The following is a 23,157-nucleotide window of genomic DNA, read 5'->3' on the forward strand; positions in this document are numbered from 1 at the left end:
CTCCCTGAGTGGTGGGCACGGGCACCCATGCCCCTCGGCAAATGACTCTTCTCACCACCCGTCTCCTCTGCACCTGCTTCTTCGGCTGGCAGCTTCTGTCCCCTGCAGCTGGCACCCCACAGCCATGCCGCGATGGCAGGGGGAGGAAACAAGCTTGCCTCTGGCTCAGTTGGGGGCTGCTGGGGCCTTGGGGTTCTGGGGGAGGGGAAGGGCCACTTCGGAAACAGGGTGGAGTGACCAGTGACATGTCCCCCTCTGCCCGAGATTCAGTTCCTTGAAGTTTACCGGTGGGGACACTGGCCAGGCCTGGTGCTGGCTGGACGCGAGGCGGCAGTGGTTGTGCAGCTGTGGTCCAGGTGTCTGCATGGCTGCATAGGACTGTGCTTGGCCCCCAAGGGGAGTGTGGGTGTAGGAGGGGTTCTGGACCTGCACCCCCACCCCGGTCTGCTACCGTCACAGCCTGGCTGGCCACTCCCCTGTCCTGCAGGGTCCCCTCTGCAGTGCCCACAGCATCTTTGGCTTTGGTGCTTCGGCCTCTGTCAAAAACCCCGCAACTCACCCAGCTTAGACAGCGGGCTGCCGGAAGGTGGGGGGTGGGAGGTCTACGTGCCCCTCACCCCCTGGAGGAGTGGAGGAGCGCAGCAGCCCCCCGCCTGCTCAGGGGACAGTTCTGAGTGTCGAGAACCCGGGAGGAAGCGAACACCCGGTGCCCTCGGTGATGACAGCTCAGCAGCACCCAACCATGGGCTTTTCCGTCATCCTGCCCCCCTCTCCCCGACACCCCTGCAGCTCCGGGATTCCCCAGGTACATCACCTCCACCCCCACCCTTGCCTCAGGATCAGCTGCAGGGGGACCCAGACCAGGACAGCAGGCATTGGCGTGAGAAGATGGTCATAGGTCGATGCTCTTGGCACATGCTGGGCCCGAGGGCGAGCTCATAGGGCACCACTGTGTTCATGAGGACCATCCAAACATCCCACGACCGTCCTTGGCCCTATTCCAGGCAGACCGCAGGGGACAGCAGCTTTAGCTGGGGGTGGACTTGGCGTTGCGATGCTGCGTCCACCTGCTACCCCTGGCCTGTCTGAGCAGGTGGCCCCCTGGGAGGTTCCTGTGACTGCTGTAACAGGTTACTACAAACGGAATGGCTTATCTTACAGTTCTGGAGTCCAGAAGCCAGCATCGTGTCACTGGGAAAAACCAAGTGTCAGCAGGGCTGGTGCCTTTGGAGGCTGCAGGGGACGAGACATTTCCTTGCCATTTCCGGCTTCTAGGCTCATGGCTGCTTCCACCATCTTCAGAGCTGGCCGTGTGGCCTTGCTGACCCTTCTTCTGTGGTCATGCCCCCTTGGCCCACAGCTGGGACAGCGTCTCTTTGAGGACCCTTGGATTCCACTGGGTCCACTGGATAACCAGGATGGGAACCCTCTAGGGGTCCGTCATGCAGTCTCACCAGGAGAGTCTCTCGGGCCACCTGAGGTCACACATTCGGGGGTGCTACGGATTAGGACGTGGGTGTCACCCAGCCTTCTGCGGCCACAGAACCCCCTTCCCAAGCGTGCCATGTGCTTGGGGAGCATCCTCAGTCCCCCCGAGGGGACAGCCTTGGGTGTCAACAGCGCACACGGCCTTTCTCGGGGAGCCCTCTGCGACCGGCTTCCCCTCGCCACCTCTGCACAGCCCACAGGACCTTCCGTGCCGGGCCGGCCCCCATGCCCACCTCCCTCTGTCCACCTCCGCCTCCAGCTGTGAGTCTCTCCTGTGTCACCTGGTCTTCCTGCTGCTCACCTGTCTGTGTCCACCCCCTGGTGGGAGCTGCTTGTGCAGGCAGACCCAAGCCTGGTCTGCCATGGCCACATGTCCTGCACAGCTGGGCCCTTTCCCACTACCCATACTGAGCACTGGGGGTTTCCAGAGCCTCCTGAGGCACCCTAGGTCTTGGCTGGATCTCAGAGAAGCAGCCAAGATATTCAGGCCAGTGCCCCAGAATGCAGAGGGTATTGGGCTGCGTTCCCAGGAGGCTCAGGGAGGACGCTGGGCCCACCTGGCTGCTGAGCAATGGCGAGGGGCCTCGTCTCTGCACCCCTGGAGGGTGGAAGCTGTGCCAGACTGAGGCACATGACTTCCCGTGGGCAGCTGAGGGATGGCCCGTCCTCTGGGGCAGGTGGTGACTGCCCCACACCACAACGTGCATGCAGAGGGGGGACAGGGCCTCCTCTGGGACGGAGCTGCTGCAGGTGGGACCCCCACGTTTGGGGCTTCAACCAAGCGACCTGAACCTCGGGACCATTGCCTCTCACACAGCCCGACTCCCCTGGGCTCCGAGGAAAAGGGGGCAAGGGGTCCATCTGGGAGTGCCCTGCTGTGGGCCTCGTGCTGGAGCAGATGGACCCCGAGCTCCCGGCTCTGCGGCTGCTTTGCTCAGCCCTGGGTGTCTTCACGCAGGTGCACCCATCTCTCACATGCCTCTTTCTCTCCGACAGTGTCAGAGCCTCAGGCTGCCCCCAGCGCCCTGGAGAAGCCACCCAGCTCGGCCATCCTGTGCCACACCTGCGGGGGCGCGTGCAGGGGCGAAGTGCTCCGGGTACAGAGCAAGTACTTCCACCTCAAGTGCTTCGTCTGCAAAGGTGCGTGTCTCCCTCCCACCTTCTCCCCGTGGAGGGCGTCAAGGGGTCCCCAGCTGCATTCAGGGCGCCACGGTGTCCCCGCGAAGCTGCAGCTGGGCCAGTGATACAGGGACGCTCCAGAGAGCCCAGAGGGTCCGTCTGTCAGTGTGATGCTCTGTGCATCCCACGTCCTTTGTGGGCGTGGCTAAGGCAGGTGCTGGCGTGGCGTGATGAGGGGTGACCTCACCTGGTCAGACCACTCAGACCCGTGGGCTAAGCACAGTACCTGCTGGCCCCGGAGCCAACGAGGCAGCAGCCCTGGGCTAGGGCGACATCCTGGACCCAACAGAGGGGACAGAACCTACACCAGGCACAGGCACCCCAAAAGTGGGGTGAGGGCTCTACCCTCCCTTCCCGGGGAAGGAGCTTCAGTTTTGTTAACAACGGCAAGTGGTTTACTAAACTCAAATAACACCAGAAAGCTCGGAAGGAAAGTCAAGGAAAAGCCCTGGGGGCTCCCTCCGTCCCGAGGTTTGGCCTCCTCCCTCTCTTCCTTCCCACACTGAAGGGAACACAGCATCCATTGTGCACAGTGGGGTCAAATGTACTCACATTCAATCCCTAAATATATATGGGAAGTAGCATGTGGGGTGGGGGTGGGGACACAAATCATACCAATCAGATACAGTATCCAAGCCCCGAGAATTGGGACCCTTTAATGGGATTATCTGTTAATGAAAAGACTGCCCCCTCCCCGCAGTAGGATGACAGGCCCTTTCTATGGGGCTGGTGTGGTGTGCTCGTGGGACATTTAGGGCTTCACGCAGCACGAACCACAGTGACACGTTGTGACCCCGAAGTGCAATGAGGGCTTGCTTCATTATGGGCAAAAATAAATTGGGGGTACGCCACACATAGAAAAAAAAATGGGCATCACGGCTTTTATCCGACATGAGGCAGCGCCTGTTAAGTCACGGCAGGCTGTATCCATTCACCCCACCCTGGGTATCAGTGGGCCCTTCTGTGCGCCTGGCCGGGTGGAAGGTTCTGGAAAGCTAGAAAGACACAGGCTTAGACACTGAAGGGCCCGTGGCCTGGAGAGGGAGGGGTACTGGCCTTCCCAGGGAGAACCCAGGGAAGGACTCGGAAGCTTCTGGGGAAGACGTCACAGAGGACGGCACGTCTGGGCTGGGGTTTGACGGGCGTGCACACAGGTGCAAATGCACGGAAGAGCCTGCCCCCGTGGGCAGTGGGCAGAAGTGACCACGAGGCAGCGGCAGAGCAGGGAGGTGGCGAGGCTGCGGGCAGCGTGGCCAGGACTGTGACCCCGTGGTCCATGCTGAGGGATTCCCCAGGACGGTGACTGCAAGGCGGGGGCACCATCGAGCTGGTGCTGGGCGTTAAATGCTCTACGCATGTTCCCCTCTTAAACCCAGCACCATCGGAAGGGCTGTGGTGTTCCTTCCACCTTGCACACGAGGAAACTGAGGCCAGGAGAGGCAAGGGTCAGGCTGGGGCCACATTGATGTGGGGGGCAGGTGGGTACCTCCGAGCAAGCCCTCAGCTGAGCCTCGGGTTCAGCCTGCAGGGAAGGGTGTGGGGTCTGCCCAGTACGGTCACTGTATCCCAGTGGAGGGAGGGTGTGCACGGGGGGTGAGGGCAGGGGAGTGGGGGAAGGGCCCTCAGGAGGCCACAGGCGTGGGCGGCTTTGGTGCTGTCCACCTTGCTAAGCTGTCCCAGAATCGTCAGCAGGGCCTGCAGGGAGGGCACGGGAAGAGCTCCTGTCCCACCCCTCCACCCAGCCTTTCATGCATGGGGAAACTGAGGCACAGAGGGCGAAGCTGCCTGCCCAAGGTCGTGGTCGGCTGCTGGCAGACCCAAGACTGGAATATCTGAGAGAGAGAGAGAGAGAGACAGAGACAGAGAGATATAGAGAGGCAGAAAAATAGAGACAGAGACAAAGAGGCAGGGGGAGAGAGACAGAGAGAGATACACAAAGAACAAGAGACAGACAGACAGGTAGAGACAGAGAGAAAGAGATTATGTGAGTAAACCATCCTGCGGTACTGCCGTTGTTTGTAGAGAAAGCCTGACCACCGTCAGCAGACAGGATTCTTGTGCACAAGGGAATCGCTCAGGAAGGAGGGGACCAGGCCCAGGTGGGGTGCCAAAGCCTGGCAGCGGACGGGGGAAGGAAGGTGAGCTCCCCCAGCTCTCCCGTAGGGGTGGGTGTGCCCTCGCTTGGAGGCTGCCCCCACCCCGCAGGGGAGCTGGGATTTGCCTACTGACCACGTCATTATGTCACTGGATGCCCCAAGAATCCGCTGGCTTCAGGGGTCCCCTGCCCACCCCTACCCTGGCACAGCCCCCTGTGCCTTCCCCCGTGTTGCCCCACCCTCCCAGGCCCCAGCACCACTGGCCCTGACACTGGTCCCAGCAAGGACAGCAGAGCCCCTGTCCTGACAGTGGGGACATGGGGACATGCCTGAACAGCAGCTTTGGGCTGTCTTGGAAGAACCTGCCTGGGTCACCCCCTGGGAAGGGTGGGGCAGGCATGGGGCATGGGTCTGAAGCCTGATGCAGCATTTCCATCAACCAGCAGCTCGGTCAGCCTGCCTCTGCCCAGGACGCTTGTGCCCACCCTGCTGGGCCCCAGAACTCAGGGGACTGTGTCAGCCCCAAGGATGACTTTCCCAGGTCACCATGTCCCCTTCTTGGTGTGCATTTCTGTCGTGCTGGACACTGAGACATCACTCACCCTGGCCAGAAGCTTTTCATCTTTTTGTTAGCACTTTCCAGGGCACTGTGGGATTTTTCTGATTTAGTTTTCTCTTCTCTTCATGCATTTCTGAAGAGCAAAATCCGTTAGAGTGCTCTTTCTAAAACTTACCTTAAAAGACAAAGGGGACAGACATACTTTATTTAAAAGGATTTTCTGTAAGACCTTAAGAGTGCAATAAAATGCGTGGGTCTCACTGAATGGAGTCCGCCACCTTCTCTGACCCAAGGGGCTTGGTGTGCAGTGGGTCTGCCCCAGGCCCCCTCCCTGTACTGCTGCCTTGGGCAAGGACCATCACCCAGCCTTCTGTCCCCTGAGTGTCACCCAGCCTTCTGTCCCCTGAGTATGCAGTGGAGACGAGCTCAGCCATCCTTGCTGGACTGCAGGGCGGAGGAGATGAGACTCACGCCTGGACCCACACTTGGTCACCCAATTCTAAGACCCCCACCCACCCACTTGCCATTTGTGGAGTCTCCCTCTGTGCCAGGCGTCATGTGGGTCCTGGGGACGCAGAAGAAAATGTGCCCTGGGTAGGGGTCCCTCTGGCTCTCCTGCTGAAAAATGATATGAGCCACTAAAAGTGTCCTCCATGGTTTGTTTAAGCATAAGGATTATGTAGTCCTGGGTTGACCTTTTATCCAGGCTCTCATGAAAATGCAGAGTCTATACATCACGGAACTTTGGGATACAGAAAGACTGAATACCCAACTCATAGTATCTTCAGTGCCATGGATTGTTTTCCTCTTGGCATGAGCTCCAGAGGTAGCTCCTCAGGTTTGATTAATTTAACAGCTCGATAGGTCATCAAAGATGACCTTCCCCATCCCCACTGCCCACCCTCCATCCCATCCCCTGCATGTCAGCATTGTCACTCCTCATGGTCTCAGGATGGCTGCTAGAGCACCAACCATCACACCCTTACAGGATAGCATCCAACCCATGGATGGGCTAGGGGGACATGATGATGGTACCACTGCCCAACTCTCACCCACAAAGTCCTGTTTGTTGGGTTCCCTCTACCCAGTCACTAGTTTGATGTGCCTCAGTTTACTTGGGAAAGTCCATGAAAGAACTTATATAATTATCCCCTTGTCCATGGCTGCCCCAAGCTTGGGCTCTGGTGCCACAAAGTGTTGGCTCAGATCCCACCACCACCCATAGCGTATGTGGAACTGAGACATGCTTCTTAATCTCCACTTTTTCTAAAACAGCCAACAAGTGTCTCCTGAGAACCTGCTAAGTTCCAGGCACGGTATTGGGTACCAGGACACACCCCTAAGCAGAGCAGACATCCTTGCCGCACGGAAGCCGGGTTCTCATGCAGGAGACAGAGAACAGGCAACCTGTAGAATCAGTAAATAACTTACACCGTTGGTTAGAAGATGAGAAGTGCCGGGGCCGGGAGAAGACAAGCAGGAAAAGGGATGGCGGGTAATGCCAGCGGGGCATGCTATTTTAGACCAGGTGGTAGATTTGTGTCCAGTGGCTACCGAAACAAAATTCCACACACTTGGTGGCTTCAGACAGCAGGAACCTGTTTGCTCACAGGTCAGAGGCCAGAGATCTGAAGTCAAGGTGTCGGCCAGGGAGCCTCCAAGAGAGCAGACACCTGCCTCCTCCCTGCCATGGCCCCAGCTCTCGGGAAGGCACACACTGGGTGCTCAGTGCATCCCTGTCGAGGGACCAGAAAGACACCACAGCATGGCTGTGCCGGCTCCCCCAAAGGCTCTAGGACCGCTCCTTCCAGGCCCTCCCAGCTCACCTGGCACCGCCCTCCAGCCTCTGCCTGCACGTGGCCGTCCCCAGAAGTCTGTCTTGTGCCCTGGGCCTGGATCTCCATCTCCTTTCCCTATGAAGGTGCCAGGCCTAGCAGGGAGGCCGCCCTGATTCGGTCTCACCTTATAGGAAGTTAGTTCCATTGGCAAAGGCCCCTTTTCCGCATGGGCTCCCAGCCACAGAGCTGGGGCTCGGACTGGAGCTTGTGTTCTGGGGGACACAGTCCGTCTGCTGCAAGTGGTCAGAGCAGGCCTCCCGGAGAGGGTACCGCTGGGCAAGGACCCGAAGGAGGCCAGGGGGCAGTGGAGGTGCTGCTGGGGGGAGCCACGGTCCCCAAGGGAGTAACAGCGGCTTGGACAGGGTGGGGGCCAGAGGGCCTCTGAATATGTTCTGAGATTCAGCCGGTGCTGTCTTCATCCTTATAAAGGTGGGAGTAAATGTAAGGTAGGGCACGTAAAGGCTCCCTGGGAATGGAAGCTGTTAACTCTTTTTACCATAAGCTTGGATTTCGCCTAGAGAACCAAATCTCGCCCCCCACCCCCACCCCGCCGCCACCCCCCTAGGCCATCTGGTGTGGGGCTGGGCCCTGTGCTGCTGGAATAAGTAGCTGTCAATCGATCGCTCCCTGAGCCCTTTACGACCCTCTGAAATGACGACCCTTCTGAACGACCCTTCTGAAATGATCTGAAATGACAGGTGACACCTCCTAGGCGGTGGCAAGGGCACAGCCGCCTGCGCGCCTTTCAGAGCACTCCAGTCCGGGTCACACGGGAGGAATCGCCCAAGAGTGTCCAGGTCTAAGACTGCGCCCCCTGCAGGTGTGCCTGGGCCCGCTCTGGCCCCGTCCCTTTGGGGAGCTCCCCGTGTTCTTGGCTGGACACGGCAGGCCGCGGAAGCCGCGGGATCACTCAGCAGGATCATAATAAGTCTCAGCAGGAAGGAACTTTCAGTGCCACCCGCCCGGCTATTTCCAGGTGGGGATCTGAGCTACAGCTGCAGCCGAGCCCTCCCAGCTGCCGGGGATCCCCGCCAGCCCTGTGGTCACACCCGTCCCCGTCCCTGAGGGGCTTTCCCAACCCCGGGAGTTCCCTGGTTTGCTTTGTTTTCATGTGAATTGCTGCCTCCTCCCACCCACCAAGATGTAAAGTGTGGGGGGGCATGGGTGGGAAACCCCCAACTCACCACTCAAGTAATTACTGCTGGCCCATTTGCTGTACCTCCTTCCAGGCTTCCCCTTTATACGAGTCCTTTTAAAATATATAATTTATTTTTATTACAGATGTTGTACATTTATAGAAAAATCATGCTGAAAGTATAAAATTCCCATATACCCCCTGCAGCCCCTATTACTACTACCATGCATTAGTGGTACGATTTGTTACAGTTGATGAAAGAATGTTATTTTAATCATGCTGCTAACAATAGTCCTTAGTTTACAACTCACTGAGTTGTATAGTACTGTATTTTTTTCTTTTAAATTTTATTCTAGTAATATATATATATGATCTAAAGTTTCCCCTTTTAATCACATTTAAATGCATAACTCAGTGCTGTTAATTATTCCACAGGCTGTATTTTCACACCATCCATTACCAAAACTTTCCCATCACCTCAAATGGCATGTCTGGGCCACTTAAACATTGGAAATCTTTTTAAAATTTGAAATCAGGCTGTGTCCATAATTTTGAATCCCCATATATTGACTTAAAATTTCCTTATTATAAGCACCTCCCCCATCGTATACATTCTTCAACATCAATGTCTGCATAATTCCTTCACATGCCAGGACCGCTGCAGACTTTATCAGTCCTCTCCTGTTGGACAGTTACATGGTTTCCAGGCACCCGGCTCGTGGGTATTTTCTACCTCACCTCATTTATTTCTTATTACAACCATGGGAGCTCAGTGGGGACTTCCTTTACAGATGAGGGCTCTGAGGTTCAGAGAGGTTTAGTAACTTGCCCAGGGACACCCAGCTGGCCAGCTACCCCGCCTGGATGTGAACCAGGCTGCCTGAGTCAGGAGCCCCGGAGTTGATTCCCTGCATTCGGTTGTACTGAGGCTGCAGCGAACAGCCTTGGAACCAGATTCCTGTCGGTATTCATGGTGATTTCCTTGGAATGGGTTCCCAGAAGAGGGATTGCTGGGTCAGAGGGTAGAAGCAGTTTTAAAATTCCTTGGCATGAGTGCCCGATGGAATTCCAGAGAGCAAGCTGGCTCGCTCTTCCTACCAGCACCCGTCTCCCTGGACTGCTTCCCCTAAAGGGCCTCGGTGGCACCCCAGGATGGCCCATGGGCCCCACTCCCCTCACTGGGCTGCCAGTCCAGTCTGCGAACCTGATGGGTGGAGTGTCATCTGGTAACAGTGTCGTCTTGACTGGAACTTCTAAAAATTGTTAGTGGACCTGCACTTTCTATTTTGGTAGGCTGAGCTCAGGTTGCACCTGTCCTGCAGTGACTGGCGGGCTCAGTGCTAGGGACAGCTGAAGTCTGCTCGGGGGGGCCATGGGCCCTGGGGCACGACCCCTTGACTGGCGGGTGTGGCCGCGAGGCTGCTTTTACTGCTCTCTGGTGCCACCGAGGTTCAGAGGCGCGTATGGGGTTCTCTAATGGGGTGCTCTTCCCAGCCCAGGCTGTCGAGAAACTGAGACTGAGCCCAGCGCCAGCACCTCACCTAGCATTACCCGCTGGCATGGATGGAGAAAGACTCTCTCCCCAGTAGAGCCTGTGGCCCCCGAGTCATGGCTGTTTGCGTTGTCTGAGTTGTGGGGTGACACTAGAGGAAGGTTTCCATTCTTAGGCTGGGCGTCGAGAAGAAATTCAGGACTGGGTCGATGCTGAGCTCCGGCTTCCCTGGGAAGCGGTGGCAGGGGCAGCGTGGGGGTCTGGACGGCGGGGGAACCGTGGGTGGGCTTGGTGGCAGGGCTGGACGGCAGGTCCTTGCTGCCGGGGGCCGTACTGTTGGGATTCTCATGCTTGGAGCCTTCTCCCTTGGGGGTCCTTGTTTTGGGGGCCCTCACTGTTGGCATCCTTGCTGCCCTCCCACCCTGAGAGCAGGGGGTCTGAGAAGGATGCCTGGTGGTGGGCCTGTGACGTGTCCCCTCCCTTCCCCAGTCCAGCTGCACCGCAGAGGTCTGAGGCCCCGCTTAGGTGTGGGCAGGTGAAGTGAGAGGACGTGTGGAACATGCCGACGTGCAGAGGGCTTGAGACCATGGTGGGTGGGGTGGCTGCTGCCAGGTGTCCAGCTGAGTGACACCTGGGACTGGGGAGGGCACGTGGGGTCAGACATGGGTCACCGGTCTGTGCCTGGGGCCCAGGAGCCCTTGGGACGGCCCTCAAGCCCCGCCCCCCACGGCATGCAAAAAGGTCCTTCTGGGGGGTCCCGAGGGGGCCAGGGTAGAGAGCAGGGGTCGCCCCTCGGGAGTCTGTCATCACTGGGGTCCTCGCTATTGGGGGGTTGCTTACTAGGGGTGCCATGGGGAGGAACTCCTTCTTCTGTGGGGACTCGCCACTGTGTCCTGGGGCCTGGGGCTAGACTGCTGGGTCCTGGAAACTGGGTAAGGAGCGGGTGAGGGGCTTGGGGCCTGGTAGGGGTGCCAGGGGCCTGGTAGGGGTGCTGGGGCCTGGTAGGGGGTGCTGCGGCCTGGTATGGGGTGCTGCGGCCTGGTAGGGGGTGCTGCGGCCTGGTAGGGGTGCTGGGGCCTGGTAGGGGGTGCTGCGGCCTGGTAGGGGTGCCGGGGGCCTGGGAACCTGGTGAGGGTTCTGGTAGGGGGTGCTGGGGCCTGGTAGGGGGTGCTGCGGCCTGGTAGGGGTGCTGGGGCCTGGTAGGGGGTGCTGGGGCCTGGTAGGGGTGCTGGGGCCTGGTAGGGGTGCTGGGGCCTGGTAGGGGGTGCTGCGGCCTGGTAGGGGTGCTGGGGCCTGGTAGGGGGTGCTGCGGCCTGGTAGGGGTGCTGCAGCCTGGTAGGGGGTGCTGCGGCCTGGTAGGGGGGCTGGGGCCTGGTAGGGGTGCTGGGGCCTGGTAGGGGGTGCTGTGGCCTGGTAGGGGTGCTGTGGCCTGGTAGGGGTGCTGGGGCCTGGTAGGGGTGCTGGGGCCTGGTAGGAGGCTGCCGGAGGTCTGGGAACTGGTGAGGGCTTGGCACCGTGGCTCGTCCTCCTGCACCGTGCACTTCCTTACCTCTAGGAGCTCCAATGCCTCTCACAAGCTCAGACCACACTGGGTCTAAGGTTGGGGCTTGGGCTCGTGCCACGTGCGGGAGTCCTGGGCAGGAGTGGGTCCTTTCTGCCCCTCCCTTTCCAACTTGACTTCTGCAGCCACAGTTCAAGTGGTCCGTCCCCAGATGCCACAGCAGAACTGCAGCAACCCACTCCCATGCCAGCGTGCGGCCATTTCTCACATTCCTTGTTACGGAGTTCATGAAGGAAAGGGACTTGCCTGCCCTCACACAACATTTCTTTTTCTTTTTTTTTAATTGTGAAAAATAAACTGTATACAAAAAAAGAAATAAATTTCAAAACACACCACAACAATTAGTTGTAGAATAGATTTCAGAGTTTTGGTATGGGTTACAGTTGTACAAGGTTAGGTTTTTCCTTCTAGCTTCCCCGAGACACCGGAGACTGATAGAAACATCAATATAATGACTGAGCAGTCACATTCATTTGTCACATCTTTCTCTGTTATAACTGCACCTTCTCCTTTGACTTTTCTCCTAATCTCTAGGGGTATTTGGACTATGCCCATTCTAACTTTTTCGGGTTGGAAGGAGCTGTCGGTAATATGGAATGGGGGATGGAACCATCTGATGTTCTGGAGAGGCTGGGCCTTCTGGGTTTCAGGACTTATCTGGACCAGGGACCCATCTGGAGGTTGTAGGTTTCTGGAAAGAAATCCTAGTACATGGAACCTCTGTAGAATCTCAGGTAGAGCCCTAGGTGTTCTTTAGGCTTGGCAGGAGTGGTTTTGGCTGGGCTTTGATGAACCGTGATGTAGCATTATCTGCTCATACAGCGATTTTAAGAGAACTCAGCAGGCCCTTTGAGCCGGTACTGCATCCCAGACTGGATTACTGCCCGTGGACCCCGGCACACTTGGCACACATTGTCATGCAGAGTGTGTCTGCTCCCCCGCCATGCTGCGGGCACCTGGGCGTCCCTGACATCCAGCACAGGGCCTGGTCCATTCCAGATACTGCGGGATGATGGGCGGATTGGTCAGATGGACAGAGGCTAGAGGGAAGATAGATAAGGGATAGAACATGGCGTGATGATGTGTGAGTGATGGATGGATGCTGGATGCTGGATGAACGGATGAAAGAAGGATGGAGGGATGAAGAATGGATGGATGAAAGACAGAGGGGTGATGGATGGACGGACTGCTGCTGGAATGGAAGTTTCTGCACCGGGTGTCAGCGTATCGTCATCAAGCCTTCAGCACTGGACAGCAGTGGCTGGGCTTCAGCTGTGCCTCCCCCACATCCTCCCCAGGAGACCCCTCAAGGCCCTCTACCTCACCATTTGGAAATGGGAACAGCGGTGTCTTCTCGAGGGTGACTGGGGGAGCTACATGGGAACAAAGGAAATGGGACAAATGGAGGGGCCTCTGGGGAGACCCCGCCCCAGCAGGAGGGATCTGCTCTTTCCCTATCTTCATCGGTCCTCATCCTCCATCCTCACCTGTCCCCGTCCCCCACCCTCACCTATCCCTGTCCTCCATCCTCACCTGTCTCTCTTCCCCATCCTCACCTGTCCCCGTCCTCCATCCTCCATTCTCACCTGCCCCATCCCCCATCCTCACCTGCCCCCGTCCCCCATCCTCACCTGCCCATCCTCACCTGTCCCCATCTCCCATCCTCACCTGTCCCTGTCCCCCATCCTCACCTGTCCCCGTCCTCCATCCTCACTTGCCCCATCCCCTATCCTCACCTGTCCCTATCCCCCATCCTCACCTGTCTCTGTCCCCATCCTCACCTGTCCCTGACCTCTGTCTTCACCTGTCCCCATCCCCCATCCTCTCCTATCCCTGTCCTCCATCCTCACCTGTCTCTGTCCCCCATCTTCACTTGTCCCCGTCCCCCATCCTCACCTGTCCCCATCCCCATCCTCACCTGTCTCCGTCCCCCATCCTCACCTGTCCCCGTCCTCCGTCCTCACCTGTCTCTGTCCCCCATCCTCATCTGCCCCCATCCCCTGTTCTCACCTGTCCCAGCCTAAAGGCCACATCTCACCTTTCTGCAGTTTCCTGAGTGCGACGGGACAACCAGACCCTGGGGCTGGGAGGCAGAAAGGCTGAGAGGCGTGGGGCCCTGGGCCCTGGCTGCGGCCCCACCTGCCCTCCCCTTGGCTCCGCAGCCACAGAGAAGAGCTCACATGCAGTGGACACTCCCACGATAACTGCTTTTCACCTGCATAGTCCAGTGCTGGTGGTGGGGCCTCGTGGGAAACCAAGGCCTCATCACGATGGACTGAGAGGCCCTGGAGGGGACCCTGGTGTTGGGCGGGCGACTGGGCTGGTTCCCTGGGAAAGCCTTGTTGTAGTCCCTGGTCAGTGACCCTTTCTAGAAGTTTCTGCAAGAGAACAAGGGGCTGGAGCTGGGGTCTCTTCCTGCAGCCTGGTCTTCCTGATGGTCCGTTGGGGGGCTGTGCGGGGTGGGGGTCCCCCGGGGCCTGTCAGGAGATGGGGGGATGTCCCCACGGCCCCCCGCCCGCTCTGAGACCCCGCGGTACCTTCTCTCCCCAGCGTGTGGCTGCGACCTGGCCGAGGGCGGGTTCTTCGTGCGCCAGGGTGAGTACATCTGCACGCGGGACTACCAGAGGCTCTACGGCACCCGCTGCTTCAGCTGCGACCGCTTCATCGAGAGCGAGGTGGTGTCAGCACTGGGCAAAACCTACCACCCGGAATGCTTCGTGTGCGCCGTCTGTCGGTGAGCGGCGGCCCCGCCCTCCCTCCTCCCCTCCCTCCTCTCCTCCCTCCTCCCCTCCCTACTCCCCTCTCTCCTCTCTCCCTCCTCCCTTCCTTTGTCCAGTTGGGCCTGGATGGGGAGGTGGGGTGGGGGCCACCGGGCATGGTAGGCACACAGGCACAGCTTCATCCTAAGCTCCCCACAGGCGTGTCCCCCCAGCCCACCCACAGGGGAAGGGGCTCCCCCTCAGGAGCCTCTTGTCTCCCGGAGTGCACAGAGGCCTGCGGGCATGGATGGTCCTGTCCTGGGCCTTCCCTCAGTTGCCCGGTGTTTCCCCTGGTCCCCTCTCCTGAGTCTCGCCCCATCCATTACAGTTGTTACCCTTTCCCGTCACCGAGCCCCGTTTGGGGGTCAAACCCTGCTGCAGCCATGCTCGGTGCCCAGGGCCAACCTCATACTGACCCACAAGGCATGTGCCTGGGCTGCAAGTACATGGACCAACACAGAGAGGTCAGGCAGCTTGTCCAGGTCACACAGCAGGCTGGAGGCAGGACTGGGACTGAGCGAGGACGTGGGGCCTGGGCTCTGAGCGCTGCCTGCCTGACCTCCAGGTGGCCCTTCTCTGCCTTTCCTTCCCTCTCGCCCTCTCCTCAGCCTCCTTGGCTGGACGGGATGTTCTCTCTCTTTCAGCCCCACCCTCCCCTTTGTTTTCTCCCCTAATCTCTTCACACACACTCCCCTCCCTGCTGGGGTGCCCCGCCCTTTGCGCCCTTCCACCCTGCTGTCCCTGGGAGGTTGTCAGGCTGCCGGCCTTCCCCCGCCTTCCTCATCCTCAGCCGGTTTCTTCCCCCATGTGGGCTTCCGCCCAGGACACCCCGCGACCCCTCCGGGCACACCTGCCCTGCACTCAGCTCTTGGCGCGTCCCATTGCACAGCCTGGCTTGCACTCCCCGCCTCCCAAGCCTGGGTGTGCTGCCATCCACCCGCCATCAAATGCATCCCAAGGATGACCTTGGAGTGAGTCGAATCATGTCCCCAAAAAATAGGCTGCAGCCCCCACCCCTGGTCTTCTGGACGTGGCCTTATTTGGAAATAGGGTCTTGGCCGATGGAATCAGGTTAAGATGAGACACTGAGTCCAAAGACTGGTGTCCTCGTGAGAGAAGGAGGTTTGGACCTGGAGGCACAGGGGACAGGAGGGACGACAGCCCGTGAAGACGGAGCGATGCGTCCACAAGCTGTGGAGCCCCCAGGTCGGCGCTGCCACCCGCGACTGGGCTGGGCAAGTGGCAGGTGCCCCTCGGGGCATCGGGAAGGGGCCCCCGTCCATGCCGCGACCCCAGGCTTCTGCCTCGCAGGCTGCGGGGGTGCACCTTTGGCGTCCCAGCTCCCCGGCCCCCCCCCCAGTGCCGCCCGTGGTCCTGTTCGCAGCAGCAGGGCAGGGCACTGCTCAGCGTCCTAAGGACCCTCCCTGCTCCTTGCCCCGCTGCCAGTCCCCAGGGCCTGCCCGTCTCCCATCAGCACCCATTTCCAGGCCCGTCCTTCTCTCCTTCCACCCAGGCGCTGCCTGGCTCACCTGCAGGCAGCTGGGCTTTTGCCTCTGTGCTGGGCTTCCTGCCTCTGTGCTGGGCTTCCTGCCGTCATCTCCTCTGGCCTGTTCCTCCGCCAGGCCACTGCCATGGCCTCCAGGGGAAGGCCCGAACTCCTCACCCTGGCTGACTGCCCTCCTGCCTGTGCCAGGCCCAAGGCTGCCCTGGTGACTTGAGGGTGCATTGGCCCAGCCCTCCAGGGCTCAGCATCCAGGCATGCTGTGCTGTGACCAGAGCTGTCCTTCCAGAACCTTCTCCATGCCATGGTCCTGGTGGCCCCATGCACCCACACTCTCCTGGGCCAGTCACGCTTCTCTGCCCTCCTCTGGCCCATGGCTCGGTAACCACTTGGAGCGCTCCATGAAGGGAGGGGCTGGGTCTGACTCCCCTCCGGCCCCAGGCACCTGGCGCAGAGCATGTGGGCAGTGACTGTGCCCTCTGCCAGACCCCTCTCCACTCTCCCAGGATGTAGGGAGGCAGCAGGTGGGCTACCCACGTGGGCATCCTCCCGCCCGCCCTTCACTGCCCCAGACTCATTCCTCCCAGGGAATATTCCATTTCCAGAAAACAAAGAATTTTTTTTTAGAGCAGAATTTGTTTTCTGCTCTGTTCTCCCTGTCTCACCGCACCCAGTGTAAAGGGGACTTTTTCCGGGCTGTTTCCCAAGCAGGTCTCTGTGGTTACAGCATGCACACAAGACAGAAATGGAACGTTTTGTCAGGGGGATGCAAGGAGAGGAAGCGGCAGTGGCAAAGCCCACTCCTGATGCGTGGGTCCCATGTGTTCCTGCAGGAAGTGGAGTGACCTCAGCCAGGTGCTCCAGAGGATTATCTGAATGTTTGATTTCCGTGTCCGTTGCTTAGAGATGAGGGTTGGTGTCATCGCAGCTGGTTCAAAATAATAGCAGAAAGCTTCTGGTTGTGCTGGTGTAGCCAGAACCACAAATTTCCACCCACCATACACATCTAGAAAACTAGAAAAATATATGAAACCACTGTTTTTGGACCTTGGACTGCAGGTGCCTCAGGACTGAGAGAAGTGGACCAGAGAAGTGAGCCCCATGACACTCCAGGAGACAGTTCCTAGAACCTCAGCAGGCGCCCTTACCGCGGGAGGGCACAGTGATGGGGGTGGCAGAGGCGCTGGGATGTGTAAGGGACAATGCCAGAGAGTGGAGAACCAGGCAGATACGGAGCTCCAGAGCCTGCGATGCGTAAGGGCACCTTTGAGTCTTTGAGAGATGTTGAGCCACGCAGACATAGAGGAAATGACACTAAGCATGACAAAGAATGGCTGGATTGCTGTAAACTGAGCCGTTCCCAGGGCTGGGAGACAGTTGGCTTCTGAGCAGCCAGAGTAGAGGGCTTTTGAATGATCAGAGCAGGCAGCAGAGCCCCCCAAAGGGTCATGCCTTCTCAGTGGGAATGAAGTGGCCCTAGGTGGGGCTACCATAAACCTGCTCCAACAAAATACAAAAACAAGCTCCGGAAGAGCATTCTGATCTACAAATAAGCTAATACTGCCTGCCGAAACAACGTTCAACACTCTTTTTTTTTTCTTTTTAATTTATTTATTAATTAAAAAATAAAGAAACAAAGTAAAGCAACATACGTAATCAGTGATTCACAATATCATCACAGTTGCATATTCATCATTTCTTAGAACATTTGCATTAATTCAGAAAAAGAAATAAAAAGACAATAGAAAAAGAAAACAAACACAGGAAAAAAAGAAAAAAAGATTATGCCTACCATACCCCTTACCCCTTGCTTTCATTGATCACTAGCATTTAAACTAAATTTATTTTAGCATTTGTTCCCCCTATTATTTATTTTTATTCCACACGTTCTACTTGTTTGTTGACAAAGTAGATCAAAGAAGCATCAGACACAAGGTTTTCACAATCACACAGTCACATTGTGAAAGCTCTATCATTATTCAATCATCCTCAAGAAACATGGCTACTGGAACACAGCTCTACATTTTCAGGCAGTTCCCTCCAGCCTCTCCACTACATCTTGAATAACAAGATGATATCTACTTGATGCATAAGAATAACCTCCAGGATAACCTCTCGACTGTTTGGAATCTCTCAGCCATTGACACTTTGTCTCATTTCCCTCTTCCCCCTTTTGGTCGTGTAGGTTTTCTCAATCCCTTGGTGCTAGATCTCAGCTCATTCTAGGGTTTTTCTCAATCCCTTGAGGCTGAGTCTCCATTCATTCCAGGATCTCTGTCCCACGTTGCCAGGAGGGTCCACATCCCTGGGAGTCACGTCCCACTTAGAGAGGGGGAGGGTGGTGAGACTGCTCCTTGTATGGCTGGAAAGAGGGGCCACATCTGAGCAACAAAAGAGGCTCTCTTGGGGGTGACTCTTGGGCCTAAATTTTAAGTAGACTTGACCTACCCTTTGCGGGGTTACGTTTCATATGAACAAACCCCAAGACTGGGGGCTCTAACTATAGCTTTGGTTATCCACACTGCTTGTGAGAATATCAAGAATTCAACAGGGAAAGTTGAATTTCTCCCCGTTCTCACCACTCCCCAAAGGGGGCTTTGCAAATACTTTTCCATTCACTGATCGAGTCACTCTGGGATTCATCGGGGCATCACTCTGGACAAACCAGCAAAATCTCATGTCCTACCTGAGATTCCAAGTACTTATGACATTCAATCAAACTATCTACATAAGTTATATTAGGAAATGCTCTAGTCAAAATATAAATTTTGTAACAAACATTTTTTGCTTTAGTCTCACACATAAGGTGAGATTTTAAAGTATTAATTATCATCTATTTTCAGCACCCTGCAATAATGACATTCCTTTATTCTTCCTCATGCAAAAACATTTTTAAAATTGTACCTTGTACATTTCACTATTATTATACACTCTAGGCATTCCTAGATTATACCATCTCAATCTTTAACATCTATCTTTCTTTCTGATTTCATTTATGTCCCCAGCCCTCCTCCCTCTATCATTCACACATGCAGCTTCATTCAGTGTTTTAACATAATTATATTAGGTAGTATTATGCTGTCCATTTCTGAGTTTCTGTATCCAGTCCTGTTGCACAGTCTGTATCCCTTCCGCTCCAATTATCCAATATCTTACCCTATTTCTATCTCCTGAGGATCTCTGTTACCAATGACATATTCCAAGTTTATTCACTAATGTCAGTTCATATCAGTGGGACCATACAGTATTTGTCCTTTAGTTTTTGGCTAGTCTCACTCAGCATAATGTTCTCAAGGTCCATCCATGTTGTTACATACTTCATAAGTTTATTCTGTCTTAAAGCTGCATAATATTCCATCATATGTATATACCACAGTTTGTTTAGCCACTCGTCTGTTGATGGACATTTTGACTCTTTCCATCTCTTTGCAATTGTAAATAATGCTGCTATAAACATTGGTGTGCAAATGTCCGTTTGTGTCTTTGCCCTTAAGTCCTCTGAGTAGATACCTAGCAATGGTATTGCCGGATCATATGGCAATTCTATATTCAGCTTTTTGAGGCACCGCCAAACTGCCTTCCACAGTTTGACATTCCCACCAACAGTGAATGAGTGTGCCTCTCTCTCCACATCCTCTCCAGCACTTGTCATTTTCTGTTTTGTTGATAATGGCCATTCTGGTGGGTGTGAGATGATATCTCATTGTGGTTTTGATTTGCATTTCTCTAATGGCCAGTGACATTGAGCATCTCTTCATGTGCCTTTTGGCCATTTGTATTTCCTCTTCTGAGAAGTGTCTGTTCAAGTCTTTTTCCCATTTTGTAATTGGATTGACTGTCTTTTTGTTGTTGAGTTGAGCAATCTCTTTATAAATTCTGGATACTAGACCTTTATCTGATATATCGTTTCCAAATATTGTCTCCCATTGTGTAGGCTGTCTTTTTACTTTCTTGATGAAGTTCTTTGATGCACAAAAGTATTTAATTTTGAGGAGCTCCCATTTCTTTCTTTCTTTCTTCAGTGTTCTTGCTTTAGGTATAAGGTCCATAAATCCCCCTCCAATTTTAAGTTTCGTAAGATATCTCCCTACATTTTCCTCTAACTGTTTTATGGTCATAGACCTAGTGTTTAGATCTTTGATCCATTTTGAGTTAACTTTTGTATAGGGTGTGAGATATGGGTCCTATTTCATTCTTTTGCATATGGATATCCAGTTCTCTAGGCACCATTTATTGAAGAGACTGTTCTGTCCCAGGTGAGTTTTCTTGACTGTCTTATCAAAGATCGAATGTCCATAGATGAGAGCGTTCAACACTCTTGAAAGGAAGGTATGAAAATCCAGTATCAGCAACATAAAATCTGCAATGCCTAAGGCAGGGCAGCGGTGGCACAGTGGCAGGATTCTCCCCTGTCATGCTGGAGACCTGGGTTCGATTCCTGGAGCCTGCCCATGCCCCCCCCCCCAAAAAAATGTACAATATCTAACATCCAATAAAAAAGTACTAGTTATGGAAAGAAGCTGAAAATCTGACCCATGGCCAGCAGAAAATCATTCAATAGAAACAGACCCAAAAATGGTAGCAGGGGTGAAATTAGCACTGTTTCAAATGTTTAAGTATGTAAACATGAACAAAAGTAGGAAAGGTATGGAAACTATGAGGAACCAAATGGAATTTCAAGAGATGAAAGTTACAATTCCAGAAATCAAAAATTTCCTAGCACTAGCTTAGAATTTGCAGAAGAAAAGATTGGTGATCTTGAAGACAGCTGTGGAAGCCATTCAAACTGAAGAGAGAAAGGAAAAGACAGAAAAAAATGAACAAAGACTCAGCGATCTCTGGAGATCTATCTGTCTCTTCATCCATCTATCCATCTACGTGAGGTAGGGGGACCAACAGGGTGGGTGGGTGAGGGACTGCAAAATTTTCTGAAGAAATAATGACGGAAAAAATTCTAGATTTTATAAAAACTATAAACCCACAGATCCAAGAAACTCAGTGAACCCCAAGGAGAATAAACACAATGAAAACCTGTGCCCATCATAACCTTATTCCTGAAAAGTAGGGATAAAAATAATATCTAAAAGTAGCAAGAGGAGGAAAAATTACATAAAGAGGAACAAAAGAACAACTGAAGACTTCTCATCACAAACTATGCAAGCCAGAAGACAATAGAAATACAATCAAACAAGAATTCTATACTCAAACAAAAAAAAAAAGAGAAAAACTCTCAAAAATGAAGGCAAGGCTACTAAAGGTACATTTTGTGGGTGATGAAAATGCTTTAAAATTGATCGTGGTCTTGGTTGCACAACTTTATGAGCAGCCTTTAAATTGCACACTGTAAGTAGGTGGAGTGAGTGTTATGTGACTAATACCTTGATGTAGCTGTTACAAAAATACGAACGCAAAATACAGAGTTTCGGGTGGGCCATGGTGGCTCAGCAGGCAGAGTTCTCACCTGCCATGCCGGAGACCTGGGTTTGGTTCCCAGTGCCTGCCGTGCAAAAAAAAAAAAAAAATATATATATATATATATATATATACGGTTTCATAAACACACAAAGTCTAAGGGAATTTGTTACCAGCAGACTATAAGAAAAGTAAAGCTTTGTAGACCAAAGGAAAATGATGTCAAAAAACATCAAGAAAACACAGAAAACAAGGCAACAACTGGTAAAATGAAACTCCAGGACACATATATCTGACAAAGACTTAGTATCCAAATTTTTATGAGTGAATAATAAGAAGACAAAACCCCTATTAAAAGTGGGGGGAAGGGGCGGGCCACGGTGGCTCAGCAGGCAGGAATGCTTGCCTGCGATGCCAGAGGACCCAGGTTCAATTCCTGGTGCCTGCCCATGTTAAAAAAAAGAGTGCAATCCCTAAGGTAACCACTAAAACTGGAAAAATCTTGCCAAAAAATTGAATAATAAAAATATTCAACCATTTAAAAAAAAAAGTGGGGGGGAAGAGTTTCACAGATATTTCACAAAAGCCTATATTTGAATAGCCAATCAACACATGAAACAGTGTTTAGCATCACTGGTCATCAGGGGAAAGAATGCAACTTGAATTTCCAATGATAAGCCATCATACACCCACTAGAATGACTGAAGCTAAAAGAGTGGATAACATCAAGTGTTGATGAGGACGTGAAGCCACAGGGACTTTACATTGCTGTTGGGGATGCAAAAGGAAACCAGTTTGGCAGCTTTTTGTCAAGTTAAATGTGTACTTAACATATGACCCAGATCGCCCACTCCTAGGTATTTACCCAAGAGTAATGAAAGCATATATCCACAGAAGGACTTATGAGCAAATTTCTTGGCAACTTTATAATAGCTCCCACTGGAAATAAACCAAATGCCCTTCAACAGGTGAGTGGACCGAGAAGCGGTTGTTTATCTGTCCAGTGGGCCGCTACTCGGTAACAGAAAGCAACACACTTGTTATGTGCAGCAACATGTAAGTCTCAGAGTACGCTACTGAACAGAACACAGAACTACAGACAGCTTGATCCTATTTATGTGCAATTCCAGGAAAGACATTTCTAATCTATGGTGACAGAGCTTGGGAAGGAAAGTGGCCCAGAGGCTACCGGGAGCCAGTGGCGTCAGGTGGCAGGGGTGGACATTGGCGATGTTCACAGAGTCCCTGTCAGTAAATGGTATCTCTTCCCGTGGTTGGTGTAACGTGGACCAGGCACCCTGGGAGGCTTGAGTCAAGGTTGGAGAAGACTGGTGGCTAAGGCTGAACTTGCCATGTGACGAGTTCTAGCTGACCCTCGTCACAACCTTAAAATGTAGAACTGTGGTTCTGGCTGGTTTTACAGACGAGGAAACGGAGGCTCAGTTCTCCTCACATAGTTATGAAGAGGCAGTTACTAGGAGGCAGTTGAGAGTCATGCAGTAGGAACCTGGTTCCAGCTGGATGGTGCAGCCCTGTGCCCTTGCCCTGTGCCCTTGCGCTGCACCCTTGTCCTGCGCCCCTGCGTCCCCATTCCCACACCCTCACCTCCCCTCCCCACCACATGGCACATCTCTGCAAGGCCCCGGGGGGAGGCGTTGGCATTGGTGCCCCTGGGCGGGCTCCCCGGGGAACTGAGCCAGCGGGAGCTCCCAGCTGGTAATGCACTCTCTCGTTGCAGGCTGCCCTTCCCACCAGGGGACCGAGTGACATTCAATGGGAAGGACTGCATGTGCCAGAAGTGCTCCCTGCCCACTTCGGGAAGCAGTACCCACCTATCCCAGGGCCTCCGGAGTAAGTGGGTGTGTGTGGCGTGGGAGGGGTGGCCTCTGCAGTGTCTGGGGAGGGACCCTGCCAACACCGGAACCAGAGCAGAAGCAGATGGAATGAAGACATGTGGCTAAACCCACAGATAGGAGCCCAGGAGCCAGGAACAGAAACCTCCTGCTCTCCCAGCCCGGAGCCCAGTCTTGTTTTACATCCAGCTTCCATTTAGCTTGATGGTCCGCCTCTTGCCACCTCCTCCAGGAAAGCTTCCTGGCCTGCTCCTGGTCTCCACCTCCAGCTCCCACTCCACTGT

General features: G+C 54.5%; 1 protein-coding gene across 12 annotated transcripts in view; it reads left to right on the forward strand.

The window, feature by feature from the left end:
- ABLIM2 (actin binding LIM protein family member 2) overlaps nt 1–23,157 on the forward strand; it is a 132,714-nt gene that overhangs the window by 18,405 nt on the left and 91,152 nt on the right. For all 12 annotated transcript variants that reach the window (XR_013165687.1, XM_077136308.1, XM_077136311.1 and 9 more), the window contains exons 2-4: nt 2,485–2,628; nt 13,899–14,082; nt 22,759–22,871. Coding sequence is in view for 11 of the 12 variants with exons in the window: in XM_077136308.1 (XP_076992423.1) it covers nt 2,485–2,628; nt 13,899–14,082; nt 22,759–22,871 (441 nt within the window). In the remaining variant the exon portion in view is untranslated. The remainder of the gene's footprint in view (nt 1–2,484; nt 2,629–13,898; nt 14,083–22,758; nt 22,872–23,157) is intronic.

The sequence above is a fragment of the Tamandua tetradactyla genome, chromosome 19, assembly GCF_023851605.1.
Source record: "Tamandua tetradactyla isolate mTamTet1 chromosome 19, mTamTet1.pri, whole genome shotgun sequence".
NCBI classification, from domain to species: domain Eukaryota; kingdom Metazoa; phylum Chordata; class Mammalia; order Pilosa; family Myrmecophagidae; genus Tamandua; species Tamandua tetradactyla.